At 32.7% G+C, this 16,961-nt stretch overlaps 1 protein-coding gene and 1 long non-coding RNA gene across 4 annotated transcripts in view; one reads left to right on the top strand and one right to left on the bottom strand.

Annotated features, from left to right (window-relative positions):
- Window positions 1–4,500, bottom strand: part of LOC125189598 (transcription elongation factor SPT6 homolog) — a 7,038-nt gene extending 2,538 nt beyond the window's left edge. The window contains exons 1-13 of the mRNA XM_048086860.1: window positions 4,333–4,500; window positions 4,163–4,258; window positions 3,604–3,727; window positions 3,410–3,485; window positions 3,141–3,294; window positions 2,917–3,052; window positions 2,581–2,827; window positions 2,305–2,502; window positions 2,081–2,200; window positions 1,414–1,800; window positions 1,238–1,348; window positions 357–1,136; window positions 63–204 (exon numbers count right to left, since the gene is read on the bottom strand). Of these exons, the coding sequence (XP_047942817.1) occupies window positions 63–204; window positions 357–1,136; window positions 1,238–1,348; window positions 1,414–1,800; window positions 2,081–2,200; window positions 2,305–2,502; window positions 2,581–2,827; window positions 2,917–3,052; window positions 3,141–3,294; window positions 3,410–3,485; window positions 3,604–3,727; window positions 4,163–4,258; window positions 4,333–4,366 (2,605 nt within the window). The 5' untranslated portion in view covers window positions 4,367–4,500. The remainder of the gene's footprint in view (window positions 1–62; window positions 205–356; window positions 1,137–1,237; window positions 1,349–1,413; window positions 1,801–2,080; window positions 2,201–2,304; window positions 2,503–2,580; window positions 2,828–2,916; window positions 3,053–3,140; window positions 3,295–3,409; window positions 3,486–3,603; window positions 3,728–4,162; window positions 4,259–4,332) is intronic.
- A 1,948-nt stretch (window positions 4,501–6,448) lies between these two features.
- Window positions 6,449–9,909, top strand: LOC125190875. 3 transcript variants are annotated; one of them, XR_007170984.1, is made up of 5 exons: window positions 6,449–6,895; window positions 7,931–8,013; window positions 9,006–9,164; window positions 9,590–9,642; window positions 9,769–9,909. It is a non-coding gene; the product is annotated as an uncharacterized LOC125190875 (long non-coding RNA). The 3 variants fall into 3 exon arrangements; XR_007170986.1 differs by having other exon boundaries at window positions 9,578–9,642; XR_007170985.1 differs by lacking the exon at window positions 9,590–9,642.
- Window positions 9,910–16,961: the final 7,052 nt, after the last annotated feature.

Raw genomic sequence — 16,961 nt, 5'->3', positions numbered from 1 at the left:
AGCAACATCCACATAAAGAATAAGTAAAGGGAAGTGATCATGTAAAAAAAAATCAAGGTTACCTTCTTGTGAAGGAAGCTGATCAACTGAGATACGAGAATTTTCATACAGATGCGGTAAAGATTCATCGCCAAAGACAATATTCAGATTATCCATCTCGTGACCAACATCACGAGGATTATCTTCCACCATCTTGAATATTATCTGATAACAGAATGGGCAATAAAATAAAGCGTTACCTCATAAATATTTTCTAGAGTTAATGAAAAAGAAATTCCAAAATAAAGGATAGAGATTGCAATGTATGACATACAAAGAAGTTACAGTAAAGAAACAAAAATAGTGCAACTATTTACCTCATAAATGTCCTCCTTCAACCGCGTACAAGACAAATTATTTGCTCCTAAAACTACAATATGTGGTTGATGGTCCATCATAAACTTTTGCACTCTCTGCTGATCATTTCTTTTACGTTGCTGTTCATTGACACTTTGACCACGAATGCTGAGGGAACCAGCATGCAACACATCCAAAACTTCTCCAGATGAATCCAACATCACAAAGGTAGTCGCTGGCTTCCCAGGGCCCCAACAGCAAGCCATAACCCTGGGTGCAGTTTCTTCATCAGAACTGACATCATTCTCTTTCCGTTGGTATGGTGCAACAGATACTTTATCCCACAATAGCCTCCCATAATCTGATAGTAGCCATGATTTCGCTCTACTTGTCAGCAGTGATCTAGCTTCTTTTTCCATTGAAGGAAGAAGAAAATTGTTAAATGCATCATTAAGAATCAGTTTCCTCTGCTCATTCCATAACTGAGCAGATTTACTTACACCATCACTCAAATAATAATCATTTGAGTCACTTATCAACTTATCAAGGACTACTTCAGGCAGCTTTATAGTAACTTGCAAGAGCTTCTCCTCTTCAGCTTTCTGAATCAAAAGCCATTGAGCATCCTCAAATCTATTAAGTGGTTTGTCCTTCAACCACTTTACTCCATAAAACTGGTGAAAAGAATCAATAGCTGTGTTTCCCTCAGGTGTAGGACTAGTTGACACTACAGCGTTGTCCATAAAAATACTGCGCACATGTCTCCTAACACATGGTTCACAGCTAATTTCAACCGCCGCCTGTTCATAATTTTATCATGAGAAGTTAGAGAAAATATTTTAAACCATATAAAAATCTACCCAGTATAACAAAATTATCGAATAAGGAAACTTCTACATACCATGTGCCTTGCACCTTTCAATACCGCTTGAGGTATCTCAAACATTGCACAGGTGAAATTAGAAGCCATTTCCTCTGGTGTTTCCTTAGCATCCTCCAATTCATCCATTCTCTGTAAAGAACAAAGCCCACTTGATCAATCAATAAAAGAAGGGCATTCAGAAATAAAATTCCTACCATTTTCTCCAGAGATATCTGCAAACCAAATTGCTCAGAGCTGTAACCAAATTTGCTTGCAACCTCCCACAGTCCAGCTTTACTACAAATGCTGTAATGTGACTTTCTCTTTGGTCTTTTAAACTGGCCTTCGTCTAGGACAACTTCGCCCGGAGGGAAATGCAAATTAAATTTTGAGTCTACATCATCCACTTCTCTTTCCGAATCAGCAGCTTCGAGTGACTTAGTGATTGACTGAAACAGCTGTTCATTTAATCTAAGGCGTGTCTCATCATACACTCTCCTTCTCTCTTCTTCAAATCGCTTAGTATAATATGACTGTAGAGCACTTTTTCTTTTCAAAAGAAGAAGCCATTTCTGATCCAAGTCCTGAATTGCCCAAAGCACCTGCAGCACACGAGTCCTTTAAGTATCTCCATAAACTCACAAGCTAGTCTTCCATCTATGAGGTATTGAAAGTCAAACGCACAAAATATACGATAAAAATTTTCTATTACGGAATTCTTTTAGCTACTTCATGGGTTCCATAAATAAAAAGCACATCAGTTAAAATCAAACATATCGGTGAAAGGGGACAAACACTTTCGACTTAAAACGGTTACCTACCGTTATACCACAGTTAAAAGGAGGAAGAGGAACCAGTCATAAGCAATTAATAAATGAGCACCTTGTGCCACTTCAGCGTGGGCTTTTGATTCATATCATTTTCAATGCCAGCTTCGCGTTCAGTTGGATCCTTTAGAAGGCTTAATATTTCCTCTTTCCTGTACATAGCAATGAACGGGACCTACAATATGGATAAACAGATCAGCGACTTACCCTTGCAACGAAAATCAGAAAATATGATACTCTTAAATAATTCCTAATAACAATTTTTACTAAAAACCATACGTCTAAATTCTGAACGTGAATCAACTCCAAGAATCTAGCTATATGCCGCTTCAGCTCATCATCTACTTCTTCATTTGTAGTACCACTCCTGTTGAACAAAGGTACCATACCACTGACAAGTTGATTGTATATCCACTCGGTCTCCATTTTGACACTGAACTCATCTGTTGGGGGGTGGCCTGTACTTTCCTCGGATATCTACAAAGAAAGGTAGGAGTTTACAGCCAAAGACTTAGCATCTATGATCACAAATATGCCACAAGATACTAAGTAAACCTGCATTCTTTCAGGAATATCGATTTCCCGTATTTGATCATCCTTTTCTGTCATGTACTTTTCAGAAAGCACACTTGGATCAAACTGATCTTCAAGACTCCTTTCACTAGTTTCACCAAACCTGTCTCGCACATCTATCTTGCGAAGCCTCAGGAGATCTTCAACATCACCAAAAATTTCATGTGCTTCCTGCAGTGCAGATGAGGAAATCCCCGGGCGCTGTCTGTTTTTCTTAGGTTTCTTTCTCCTGCGTGCAGATGAAAAACTGTTATATACAGAATATAGAGAACATTAGATCAAAAGCAACATTTACAAATATAAGGTCTGTTGAAAGACCTAACAGGGGTTCCATGCTCATCAACTTCTTCTTCATCAACAATGAAATCAGCCATCTCATCCTCCTCACCAATGTCTGCATCATCTTCTTCTTCAAGCTGTTCATCCTCCTCTGCAATATCCTCAAGAGGTTGCCCTGCAATAGGTGAGAAAACCCAAGATCACTATTCATCTATACATCTAAATGCTCAAGGTAAAAACATACTTGCAATGAGAAGTTTTACCATCATCATCACCAAACAAACTACGCTTGAGCTTCTCCTCTGCAGTACGCCCACCCTTCCCACTTCTATCAAATTCTTCTTCATCGGAAAACCCGGAAGGCTCTTCTTCTGCATCCCTCCTAGCCTTCTTCAGTCTCTTAAACTTCTTACTTTCCTATAATTAATAAAAACACAGAATAGCAAGGTAAACTAAAAAATTTCTGCAGTAAAAAATTAAAGGCATAAATGCGCCTAAAGACTCTGAAAAAGCCAAAAGAAGATGAACTCACGAGCTTTGAACGATTGACAGATATATTGCTTTCTTGGAGGAGTTCATAGTCATCCTCATCAAGCATGAATTGATCCCTATGTTGATCCATTTCATTATCATGAGATCAAAATAATCTTTTCTGTGTCTTCAATGGTCAAAAGTTTTATATCTACCAAATAAAAAGACCTCATAAGTGAGAATAAAAGTAACAACCTTTTCTTTCTTTTCTTTTTCTTCTGCTCCTCATCACTATCAACTCGATCTTCTTCCTCATCCTCTTCTTCATCGACATCGTTCACTATAAATCCATCATTTTCATATTCATCCTGTCCTTCCTCTATTCAAAATAGATGATTTCCATCAGACAGTCACCACCAACCCACCGTTAAATAGACCAGTACTCTTAATTATAAATAATTGAAGATGAAAATACATTAGGTGATTGTGCTGTACTAAACCTTTAGTCTGCTTAAGGTAATTACTCCATGGACAGATAAATGATTTTATCCAAAAAAAAAAAAACAGATAATAATTGTATCCCCTCCCAAAAATGAAGAAACAGAAAAAAGTGATGAGTGCTTTTTAATTGCATGCACTAGAACCCTCGTCGTGCTTCAACCAAACGATTTAAACTGGTTTAGTAGCGAAAAGAATTAGGTCTTCAACATAATTTTTCCAGAATGGAATAGAGAATCCACAACATAATTTCACAATATCAACATACCAAAAAGTTTAGCCAAAAAAAAAAAATTTGGAAATGCACTGGGCTTACCGTCGTCTTCTTCATCTTCATCGTCACCGCCAGGATCACCGCCGCGGTCTCCATAAGGCTCCTCGTCTCTTTCTTCTTCTTCGACTCCAATCTCATCTGCGAGAAAAGACCTAATCAGATCGACAAAACAAGCACACCGAAATTTCCGATAAATATCGGGAAAATTGTACCTTCATCGTCGGAGATGACATTTTTGCCGGTCATTGTGGTAAAATCGTTGAGGAATGAGGCGAAACCCTAGAAGCGGCGCAGTTACAAATTAAGAGCCACAAATTTTCCGTGAGGGCGGAAAAAATGTAAGTGTGGCAAACCCTAGCAAGCGGAAAGCCAGAAACCATATGTAACTCTCATGAATATTTATTTAAATATTTTAATGCTTTGACTAATCTTTAAATAGGATAATGAGCATTTAACAAATTTTGTAACCTCTATTCTCTTAATTTTATAATTTATGATGTTTTAATTTCATGATTTCTCATATTCTAATTTTGTGCCTATAAAAAGCATAGAGTTGTAGATGAATTACACATTCACCATTCTCTCTCAAGCTCTCAACATTTTATTGTATATTTTAGAGTATTGCTCAATTTTTGGAACTCCATCAAGTTCATCGGTGCCAGCGGGTTTGAGAAGTTATACACGTTAGGAGGAAGACGTTTCATCTTTGGGGATAATACGTCAATTCGAAAGTACTAACCGTGATGTACTTTGTCGTGCGGAAAGAGGGTTTTTCTCAACTAGACTTATAGTTCGGTTTATTTTATAATTTTCGTTGTAATTTCCATTTCATTTTTTTTATTGCAATAGTTAGAGTACTGCGTGTATATGGTTCGAGAATTCTATGCTAATATTTTTTACAATTCTTAGAGATGGAAGAATTGTAACATCCTTAACTCAAACAAGCATAATGTTTATCTTCATCTTTACACAATTTATTATTTTATATATTTATATTCCAACTTGTGCTGTAATTATATTATATGGTGTCTCAAAAATAATATTTTATGACTTATGATGAATTAATAAGTGGTGCATAATATGTATATTTGCAATGAGATAATTAAACCTTTCAAAATAGAGTTGATCAAACAATTAGTTGTTCAAACAAAATAAAATAGTTTACAACCAAATTTTGGTTTACTAATAATACTATTGTTGAAATTAGGATTTGACACTTAATTGTTCCGGGATACAACTGATTTTCTATAGAGAATCTAATTATCTTATATATTATCATAATAATATGCAAAACAAATAATAATAATTCAACATGCAATATAAATAAAATGAAGATTTTAATATTTTTGATAAATAAGTTTAAATCAACTAAATTTAAAAGAAGTTTTTAAATTTATATCTATAATGTAAACCTAATTGACATAATTTGAAAAAAATATAAATTTGCTGATTAAATTTTAATAAACATGATACACTTAACATTAAAAATATAATTTAATAAAATTTATATAAATACAACATATATTTTCGCTATAATAAAAATTAACACAAAAATAAAATAAAATTAACCGTACGTAGAACAACGTGTAAAACAATACATTCATCTTGTTTCAAATTCGCCGAATTCAAATTATTTTCACTCAATCCAATCAAACCTTGATCAGCAGTAACAATACACTTATAATTATAGGATTACTGAACTGATGCTCCACATCAACTACTGTTTAACATAATTAAACATAACAATTTTTTAAAACAATAAAATATTTAAAATTTTCCCAATTTAGGAAAAAATTTAAATTTTTTTTTTTTTAAGAAAAGCCCACAAGAAAAATGAGAAGCCCAATATTTCTATTTATCTGGAACCAACCCAAAACATAAAAAGATTTCTCTAAACAGCCCAATTCGAAAAATATGAAGGACCCATTATATATTCCATAACAGAAGCCCAAAACAAAAAATAAAGCAGCCCAATATATATTCCATAAACTTATTAGTAAACATTGTAATTTAATACTCCCTCCGTCCACAGAAAATAGATCACTTTTGTTATTTTGGGACGTACACAAAAAATAGATCACTTTCTTAAAATGGAAAATTTATCTCTCATACTTTTCCCACTTTTTCTTCCCTCTCTCGTACTTTACTCATTTTTTTTCCCTACCTCTCTTACTTTACCTACTTTTTCTCCTTCTCTCTCTTACTTTACCAATTCTACATTAAAACTCGTGCCGAACAACAATAGATCTATTGTTTGTGGACGGAGAGAGTAACGTACTATTATTATCAAAAATAGAAATGTAACACTCCATTTTCAGCGCCGACATTTGAAACCCTAGCTTTCCTTGCACCTCACCGACTTTGCAGCCAATCACGACAAATGTCACCGGCGACGGCAACAATGACTACAAACACCGCAAAATCGGAAGCTTCTACATCTTCTCACAGATTGTTCGAAACAAAAACCATCCAAAATTCCGTAAACACCACAAAATAGAAAAAACCATAAATCGCTCTCCAACTTTTATGCCATTCTCCAACACAATCGAAGAAATCGATGTCGTGCCCTAGATCTGTGTTCTCCGGTGTTGTCAATTCACCGTCTCAAACACCAATTCTCCGACGAAACCTTAAATCTTTCAGATCCTGCCATTACTCCGACAAAATTGGAGAAATCGAAGTCGTATGCGAATTACTTTTCTCTCCTGCTCTCATTTGACGGCCTCGAACACAGATGCCGCAACAGAGACGAAATCCTCACCATCACCAGATTAGGTAAAAATTTATTCCTTAATGTTCAAAATCCTTTTTCAGTGCGTCAATCCATTTTCGGCTAATTAGGTAGAAAATATCCGTTTGCTAAGAAACGAACCTGGACACTTTACATAATTTGGGAGTGAAAAAGTAGAGCACGATCTATTCACAACTAAAACACTAACAAACTCTTGTTGCATAGGAAAAAAATAGCAGAAAGATTGAACAAATGGTACTCCTCTGCCCTAAATTTAGATATGGCATGAAAACAAAGGGAAGAAACTTTTACAAAAGGAGTTAAAGCTAAGTAATCTACCTATTATGATAAATGGTGTGACTATCAGGTGTTTCTGAATTTTTAAAATTTCTACAAAACAAAACAGATATTAAGTAAAGCTCGGCCTCCAGAATTGGCCCACAGGTAAGTCGGATATCCCTTAACGAAGCCGCTCTGGTATAATTCTCTGAACCATGAAAACTTTTAACAACTCATTAGAAATGCAAATGGTTTATAGTTGATGGTAGTATCTGCTGGTCGGGGCATTAAGGTTTTATCGCTTTTCCAAGTGTGTTAGCACAAATGAATGAGCTTGGGCTCGGTTAAGTATACTTACTATTGGGAGCATTACCTATCCACCAAGTGCCTTAACCACATTAACCACCTAGTGCTCGCAGGCATGTTCATTAAAACATCCCGATAAGTATACTCAGATTGAATATGCTTTTGTATAACAGTCTTTACGAGCATACCTCTAAGTATACTTCAAATTGAGATTTATATACTTGGAATCAGATATGCAATATCTATGCTTGAGTTAAAGTCAGTTTGTCAACCTCTTCCACCAAAACTGCTAATTACAGCTTTATAATTCCAGTCAATGAATGCAGCAACATATTTTGCAAGAATTATCTTTAAAAATTTCAAGAAGAATGGAATCCAAAGAACACATATTGCATGCTAAATTGAAATAAGAGGTCGGTATATACATTCTACATAAACTCAAATGCAGGGAATATAGAAAAAACTAATAATCTCCTTCTAAATTTTAAATGCAGGGATAAAAAGGAAAAAACAACTCAAATGTAGAAGCAGTGCAAGGTCTCAAGAATAACAAAATGGAAGGAATGCCAGATTCAACGTAAGAATACTAAATTAACCGGCACAGTGTTAAACGCGGAAACAAAATGAAAAAGCTGAAACAAAATAAATAAGTAAAGAGTGTGAACATACATAATATAATATATAAAGAAGAAATAGGAAGATAAAGATGATGGAGAATATGAATTACGGAAGAAGAACTAAACTGAAATATTTTTTTATAGATTTTGCTTTCTGATTTCGACTGTGAGAGAGGAAGTAACTTGTTATGGGAGTGATAGGAGAGGGTTATTTATAGGGCTCCCTTCTTCGGCAGGCTGATAACAAACAATGCAGGTTCCCCATAAAAACATCATCATAAATGATCTTTCATATAATAATCCGAAATAAATAATAGAAAAGAAAATCAAATAATTAAAAAACACCGAAAAATCTAATGCAATTAGTCAGTTATTAATCTAGATATTTACAAACTAATATGAAAACTAATAGAATAAAAATGTCTAAATTATACACTGTATATGTACAAATATATAAGTTAATTACTTTTAACTGAAATGATATAATCCTTAAAATAGCATGTCATAAACTAGGCCCATTAAATATTACTCCCTCCGTCGCGCTTTAGGAGTCCCGGTTGAGTCGGGCACATGTTTTAAGAAAAAAGTGTTTGAGTGTGTAATAAATAAATATTGTAGTGGATGTTGGGATCCACTTTTAATTGAGTGTCCAATAAATAAATGTTATAGTGGATGTTGTGACCCACTTTTAACACTTTTTTATTAGTTGTAGTGGATGTTGGGATCCACTTTTAACACTTTGTATGCATTTTTTATTAATTTATCTCAACCGGGACTCCTAAAGCGGGACGGAGGGAGTATAAGTTTGCATTAATATAACCTAAATTAAGCCTTAATATATTAATGCATTTATTAACCTATTCTTCTTTTATTTATATATGACTTAATATGTCCTATATCAAATCTAAACCTTAACTAATAACAGCCGCCTTTGTCACTCTTCATTCTACAGAAAAGGGGAGAGAAGAAGAAGATAAACAGGCGCCTTTCACTCCTCACGGTGCAATCATCATCGAAGAAGCACCAATGTCGTAGCAGGCGTGGCCTCCCTACAACCTACTCTACTACATCAGCAACAAAACAACATAGCTATATGAATAAATATATCAAGGTACGAAATAAACTATTTGTGGTAAATGGATGCAGATTACATACTAAGATTTCTATCATCTATGTCTCATAGTTCGCAAAAACATTTTCAAATAGTTAGAATTTGAAATTTTTACAAATTAATTCATATACCTGATATATCATTGCTCTAAATATTAACTAATGTAAATCCAAAACAATAAAAATTGCTCTAAAAATGTTAATTAGTGCCCTGATTGTCCATTTTCTTTAGAGAAATGAAATTTAGGGATCAATATATTGCGTAATGTGTACAAATTTATGCATCTGAATTTAGGATTGACAAATCTTGACACTATCTGATTTTTTTTTTGAATTTTAGGGATAAATATATTCCTTACTGTCTGCAGATTTATGTATCTGAATTTAGGGTTGACACGTCTTGACACCATATAGAATATTTTTCAGGGACAAATTGCAATATGACTAACAATATTACTCCATTTCATAACTACATTAAGGTAATTAATACTTTTACAATTTCTGATTTTTACTTTAAAAAATGAATTTTAGACATATTTTTTGGATTCATAAAAATGAAAGGTTTTGAATATGCATTTAACGTGTTAAATTTTTCTTTTTCACAGACAAAAATCATTGGAAACCGGCGAGTGAAACAGTGTTAGCTTTGGAAGAATGGAAAAAACAGATATATTGTAATAGTAGAATAGTGGTATTTTATATCAAGCCTATAAAAGGCCAACAGAAAAAGGCTGCAAATCCACTGAAGGTCCATACAAAACTAATCACGCATGAGATACACATTAATCACACATGAGATACACATTAAAAAACTGACTTTATAAGATAATAAAAAATAAAGTAAGATGCTGGCAATATTTCATGACGTTTCACGCCCAAATGTGAGCCCAGTGGCACTTGTGTAAATTTTCTAAACAAGTCTCCCTTTATAAGAGTATATATACATATATATAGATATAGATTTCAATTTCAAAAATTTTAGATGTTTGGATTGGAGTAGATGTTTTAAAATCTAAATGATCCAAAATCTGAAATTAATGTCTTACTTTATCACTTCTGATTTTAATAAATTGTAATCTGATTTTAATTAATTGTTCGATTTTAATAAATTGAAATTAATTGTTCAATTTTAAACTTACCTTTTTTTTTTTGTATTTTTAAAATTTTTTCTTGTTCTTTTTACCTTCTTACTTTGACTCTCTTAGTGCGTATTGGGTTTTTAAAAATTATTTAATTTTATAAGAGAAAGTGGTAGAGAAAGTTAGTGAGATGTGAGCCTTATTTTTATATATTATTTTTATAATAAAATGCGAATAGAGTGAGTTAGTGGAATGTATGTTACATTGCCAAACATAGAAAAAATAAAATAAGACATTTATTGGTAGAGAGAGGAAATAGTATTCTAAAATATAAAATTGAAATTAATTAAACTTAATAATCATAAAATATCAATAATGGTAAATCGAATTGCTATTTCTGTCCGCCATTAAATGACACACTTTGACTCGGCATGAATTTTAAGAAATGTAATAAAAAGTGGGTTGAAAAAGGTAGTGAAATGTAAGTCCTACTTTTATATTCTCCCCTAGTTCCTTAAAGATACACCACATTTGTGGGATGTTCCCTAAAAGAGACCAATTCAGTTTAAGGAAATTTTATCTCTAATGAGTTGTGTCTCATTATCCACTAATAATACTTCAATCACCTTTTCTTTCTATTTTACTTTATCAATTTTGCATTAAAACTTGTCTCGTTTCAAATATTGTCTATTTTTTTAGGGCCAGAGAAAATATTATTTTTATAATAAAATGTGAGAGATAGTGTATTATGAAATGAGAGTCTATTACCAAAGTAGTAAAAAGTAAGTGTGACATGTATTGGTAGATGGATAAAAAAGAAAATTAGTGACAAGTAATGACTGGCAAAGGAGATGTATGATTGTGTTATTATTGATTATATTCATATAAATCTAATATTCTAAATAAATTAGTGATTATTGGATTAAATCCTATATTTGATTAGTACCAAAAATATCGTGAACTTTCAATATATTAATTAAAAGTTTTTTAAAAAAATTACTTCATATCATATCTATAATATAAAAGGAGCGTTGTCTTCAAGCTTAAGAAATGTTATTTTGGTGGGAAAGTTAGTTTATTGGTTGAGATTAATTAATTAACTAAAGTATAGAAATTTGTATTTATCCAATATAGGATTAGGATATACTCCCTCCGTCCGTGATTAGGAGTCTCGGTCACTTTTGTGCACCCGTTTATAAAAATAATAAAAAATAGTTAAAGTGGAGAAATGGTAAAGTAAGAGAGAAAATAATGTTGACAAGAGTCTTCTCAACATTATTCTCTCTTTCTTTACTATTTCTCCACTCTAACTATTTTTTTTTATCATTTTTATAAAATGAGTGCGCAAAAGTGACCGGGACTCCTAATCGCAAACGGAGGGAGTATAAGTTAAAATATACTCCTTCCGTTCCATAGCTGTAGCTTCTTTTAGGCACAAAAATTCAGGAAGAGATATTAAATATATTAAGTGAAGAGATAATAAAGTAGGAAAGATAGAAAAGTAGAGAAAATATAGTAAGTGAGGGAAAAAATAGTCAAAAAGACCAAATTTATAGTTCACTCTTATAATTATAAATCTAATAAATATAAAATCTTTTTGTTGCATAATTCAATTCGTATTTCCAATTATTTTTAGAAAAAATAAATTGAAAATAGCATGAAATCAACTCTTTATGAACTAGGCAGGAATCGAAATTAATTTCAGAAAACAAATTGACCCATCCTTATTTTAATTCTTAATTTTGATATTCCTTAAATTATACTCCTTCCGTCTGTCATTTTTTTCACTCATTTTAAAAATATTACTCCTTCCGTCCCCGATTAAGAGTCACACTTTGACCGGGTACGAGTTTTAAGAAATGTAAAGAAAAGTTGGTTGAAAAAATTAATGGAATGTGAGACCCATTTTTTTATATTAGTTTTATAATAAAATGTGAGTGAATTGAGTTAGTGGAATGTGAGACCTACTTACTATTTATGGTAAAAATAAAGTGTGACTCTTAATTGGGGACGGATCGAAATGGAAAAGTGTGACTCTTAATCGGGGACGGAGGGAGTATATGATAATAAATACTCCCTCCATCCCTCTACAAGCGATGAATTTATTTTGGACACGAAATTTAAGAAAATAGTGTATATTGAGTTAATGTAGCAATTTCTAAATTTCATTCACCTTGAATCTCGCAAAATTCAGGACAAAATTTCTTTTAAAAGGGATAAAATGTAATACTTTGTTCCTTAAATAACGTTAGACGCTTGCCAATATGTTCGTTTATCAAGTAAATGCTTACATTAATGTGAGTGGTACTTTAAACTACCATGTTTTGTTACTATAAATCATTTGGGGTTTTATTAACCAAGTATCAATATGAAAAAGTAATTATGCTCAATGGGTTTGTCGTGCAAGGAGATACAAGTTAGTGACTAATTGTTCGAGTACAATTATGGCTCAAATAGATAATAAATGTCCATTTCCAAAATTGAGCCATTTCTCTATAAGCATTTCTATATTATTACAAAGACGAGCTACACAAAGTTGGTGCTCTATTATTGGAAAAACTCCAATTCTCAGAGCATGTTCCTGCGAATGGAAAGACCCATCAGCATGTAGTAATTTATACACGGTAAAAAGGTACTGACATATAATGTCGTCAATAGTATGCATAGTGTCGTGAATAGTATGAATCGTATCAAATAGTGGCTGCATAGTTTTTTGATGCATATAAGAAACATGTTTTTAATCCTTCATGATGCATACCCTCATTTTCAAAGTTCACTGCAACACGACAATTAGATGTTTACAAAATCATCATAAGTTTTCCCAAATTTCATGAAAATGAGCACGTATGCTATAGTGGTAGTACTTACTTCCTTTTTGGAAAAGAAGTAGTATAAAGCGGAGATGGTTTCTCACCTCCACTCACCCCTCATACACTTATTTTCTTACCAAACTATTTTTATCCAAGTTTTAAGCACGAAGGAAGGAGACACCCGATAATTGAAGCCCTCGTTGCTTAGTCCAAAATCTTTTCTTTCTTCCTTGGGTAAGTCCTCTATTAGAATTTTATATTCTTTTAACATGTAGAAAAACCATATAGAACATAGATCAAAGTCAAGCATGCTCTCTTTATTATCAAATACACTATGTTTTTATTTCAAACTCAAGAAAGTAGAAAAAGCTCCTACCATGTTTCAATTTGAGAATAACCATTTTGAAATGGTAGTGACTTAGGAAATTAATAACGGTAAATCTAACCGTTCAAATGTAATTTCCTTTGGTCAAAATGAAGTAGAATGAGTTTTTACCTTTCCGGTAAAATTTCAGAATGATCGGACAATGTGTGAACCTCCGATTGTGTACAAAACCGACGTTGCTACTGTTGAAACGAGAGCCACTTAAAAGCTTAATAATGGAAGATCTAACCGTTGTATAATTTTATCTTTTGACAATGTGTTCACTGAGTACCTTTATACTCAACCCAACATGTATTTCTAAGTGTGCAAGGCTTACTCCTGTGTCTATGCAGTACTCTCGGAGGTTCATGCCTTCATATGTGGAACCGCATTCAATTGTTTCCTATGTGCTTTTTAAGCAAGTTAAATCCTGCTTTAACGTATGACTCTGACAATTAATAAACAATGTTGTATTAACAGTTAACTCGAATCTTTATGATCGAGCGTATCCGATTCAAGTATTCTATTTGAGATGCTTCGTAATCATATGAATTGTCCATAAACCTCTTCTCAATTTCTACACCTAATCACGGTTATCCGGGTTTTACTATTCTTAGTAAAATGCAGTCGTGACAGATAATGACCTTTAGGTGGGTAAAGCTTGTCAAAACCAAAAGGACTCGACAAGATAGAAGATTGAACTTCAGTTAATTTTGTCCACTCCCTGGATGAGAGGGGCATGAATTTTAATGATTAAATTCCATTAAGTTGGTCTTCTATTTAGTCTTCTTTATATATAGTTGTAATGGAGAATATTAGGGATCCATGGAGGTTGGATTTAGGTGAAACTTGATGGACTTTTACTAATTAAATTGAGCCTCAATTTAATTTAAATCAAAATAGAATATTATCATTATCCACTATAGCATAATAATATTGATTGTTCGTCCAATCCAAAATTACGAGTAATTCAGGCTTGGCCTCTTTAATTTATTATATCTTGTGTTTAAGATATGAATACCCATTAATTAATTTAAGTCTGCTATTTATTATAATGGAATAAATTCCAACCAGCCGAGTTTCTAAATAGTAAAACCTTTTTCGAACATCTCTTGAGGATATTATGAAACCGGACTCACCCAGTACATGATTCATTGCAATAACAATACTAGCTCCTCTAGATATTGATCACCACTACCCAAGACATCAGGATTATTGGATTGCAAAAAATCTGCACCATTTGATAAATCAAAGTAATGCATAATCAATATCGTATGCTTAATGTTATGTCAACAATGATTAAGAAATAACAATCATCGAGAGCTCGTCTTTCAGTAAATAGCAAGAAAGACTTATCTCAATTCTTAGATACTTCAGTGCTATACCACACTAGTGGGTTTACTTCTTAAGGTAGGGAAACATGTGGACTGACACTGCAACCTTCCGCGATAGGTAGCCAAAGCATATCTAGATTGTGAAATTTTATTTCTCTTCTACACAGAACCAACTGCATCACATACTGTGAATGTCGTTTATGACCAATCTACTATGAAGAAGAGTTAGACTTGTTCACTTCTGATACATATAAATGCTTGAGAAATATCTTATAAATGCATAAGCAAACACCGATACGATAAAATTATTTCTTTTCACCTTTGGTTGAAAGTGGATTGTAGAGTTTATTGTATACAAGCAATTCTATCCGTGCAACATGCTCGAAATATGCTTTTCAGTATACCAATCCTAACATTTGCAACTGTTTATATGGGTTAAAAGTGAATTATAGAGTTTATTATCTCCTTGATATCATACTTAATTTGATCCTCCAAACTCTTCCACATCTTCTACGTCATCTTTGTCAGCATTGTTTATGTGAGACCCAACCGAAGTTGAATTAAACCCATACAAACATATACGGTGGGGAATAATAAATTGTAGAAGCCTTTTTTATGCATTTAGAAATGCTCAAAGCCAGAAATAGCGAGCAGAGGTCCAACGTACAAACAGAGATTTAAATGGCTAGCAAAAACAACAAAGTAACATATTTTGAAATCAAATCATGAAATCTAACGGTCCAGATTATAGTTTGAAGTTTGTACAATATATAGAGTTATGCATTTAATTACATCGGTGCTATTTATATTATTTTTATAGCCTATAGATGGCACACCACTATATATTATTTTTATGGCCTACTTAATTTTTTAAGATCTATACTACTATAAAAAATTTTGTGTATCGCACGAGTGTTACACTAGTATAAAGGAAGGCACACCACTATTTTTATGAGAGCACGCTGTTAATTGAACTGTAAATATATAGATTGAAAGTCTCAAAAGAAAAATCATTAGAAATTTAATCTTCATAGAGTCCTATTTTAAAAATCTCCACAGAGGCACATTTTAAAATCTCCTTAGAGGAAATTTTAAAATTAATCACAAATGGTTGCTAATTCAAATTTAAGTTACAAGAATACTTGACTTTATTTGTTAAAATAAAAAAACACGATTTATATAAGTGAATTTCTATTTCCATAACCACAGCCTTAGATGCTTTGAGTGTGTTGTAAATTAAGTTCGATGCTAAATTTGGAAATTATGTGTTAGTCAAACTTGAATTAAAATTTAAAAGTACAACTGGACTGCATATATATAGGTTATAATTGTATATGGGTTTAAGATTATGCCTAAACTTGAGAATGAGATTGCGTGCAAAATGCGAAAGTGGAAAAATATTTAAGACAGTCTAAGCTAGAGGTGAAGCAATATAAAGTAAGTGGGTTTAAGATTATGCCTAATTTGGAACTTTACAACTGGGAATATGTGAGAAAATGGTTGACTAAAAAATTGTTGGGATGAGAAGAAGAAGAAATAAAGCTAGATTGCCAGTACATATTACTCTCTCCGTCCCACTTTAGGAGTTCCGGTTGAGTTCGACACGAGTATTAAGAAATGTAAAGGAAAGTTGGTGAAAAAAGACAGTAGAATGTGGATCATACTTTTTTATATTAGTTTTATAATAAAATGTGAGTGTATAAAAGTTAGTAGGATGTGAGCCTAATACCATTTTTGGAATATTCCAATCGGGACTCCTAAAGTGGGACACCCAAAAATGATAAACCGAGACTCCTAAAGTGGAACGGAGAGAGTAATATATTCTCATCTCCTTACTTCAATTCTGCTTACTTACTTACTTTTCAATGTCGCTTTAAATATTTGATTCCACTTCAACCACATATTAAACCTATCATATCTGCAAATCCTTTTAATATCTCTCAATTGTCACATAAATACAAATGAATGATTCTAATTTTGAATGTGGCATAAATTAATAATGACAATAATAAGATTTTTTCTTATTGTGCACACACAATTTTTCAAGGTGTTCTTAATCACACTCATTCTACATATGCAATCTTTTCATATGATTTTGTTTTAGACTATTACTCCCTCCGTCCCGCTTAAGATAACACGTTTTCCTTTTTAGTTTGTCCCAACTGAGATGACACATTTCCTTTTTTGATAACTTTCTCTCACCAATTAATA

The sequence above is a fragment of the Salvia hispanica genome, chromosome 5 (assembly GCF_023119035.1).
Source record: "Salvia hispanica cultivar TCC Black 2014 chromosome 5, UniMelb_Shisp_WGS_1.0, whole genome shotgun sequence".
NCBI lineage: Eukaryota > Viridiplantae > Streptophyta > Magnoliopsida > Lamiales > Lamiaceae > Salvia > Salvia hispanica.
This window is presented reverse-complemented; position numbering and strand designations above follow the sequence as displayed.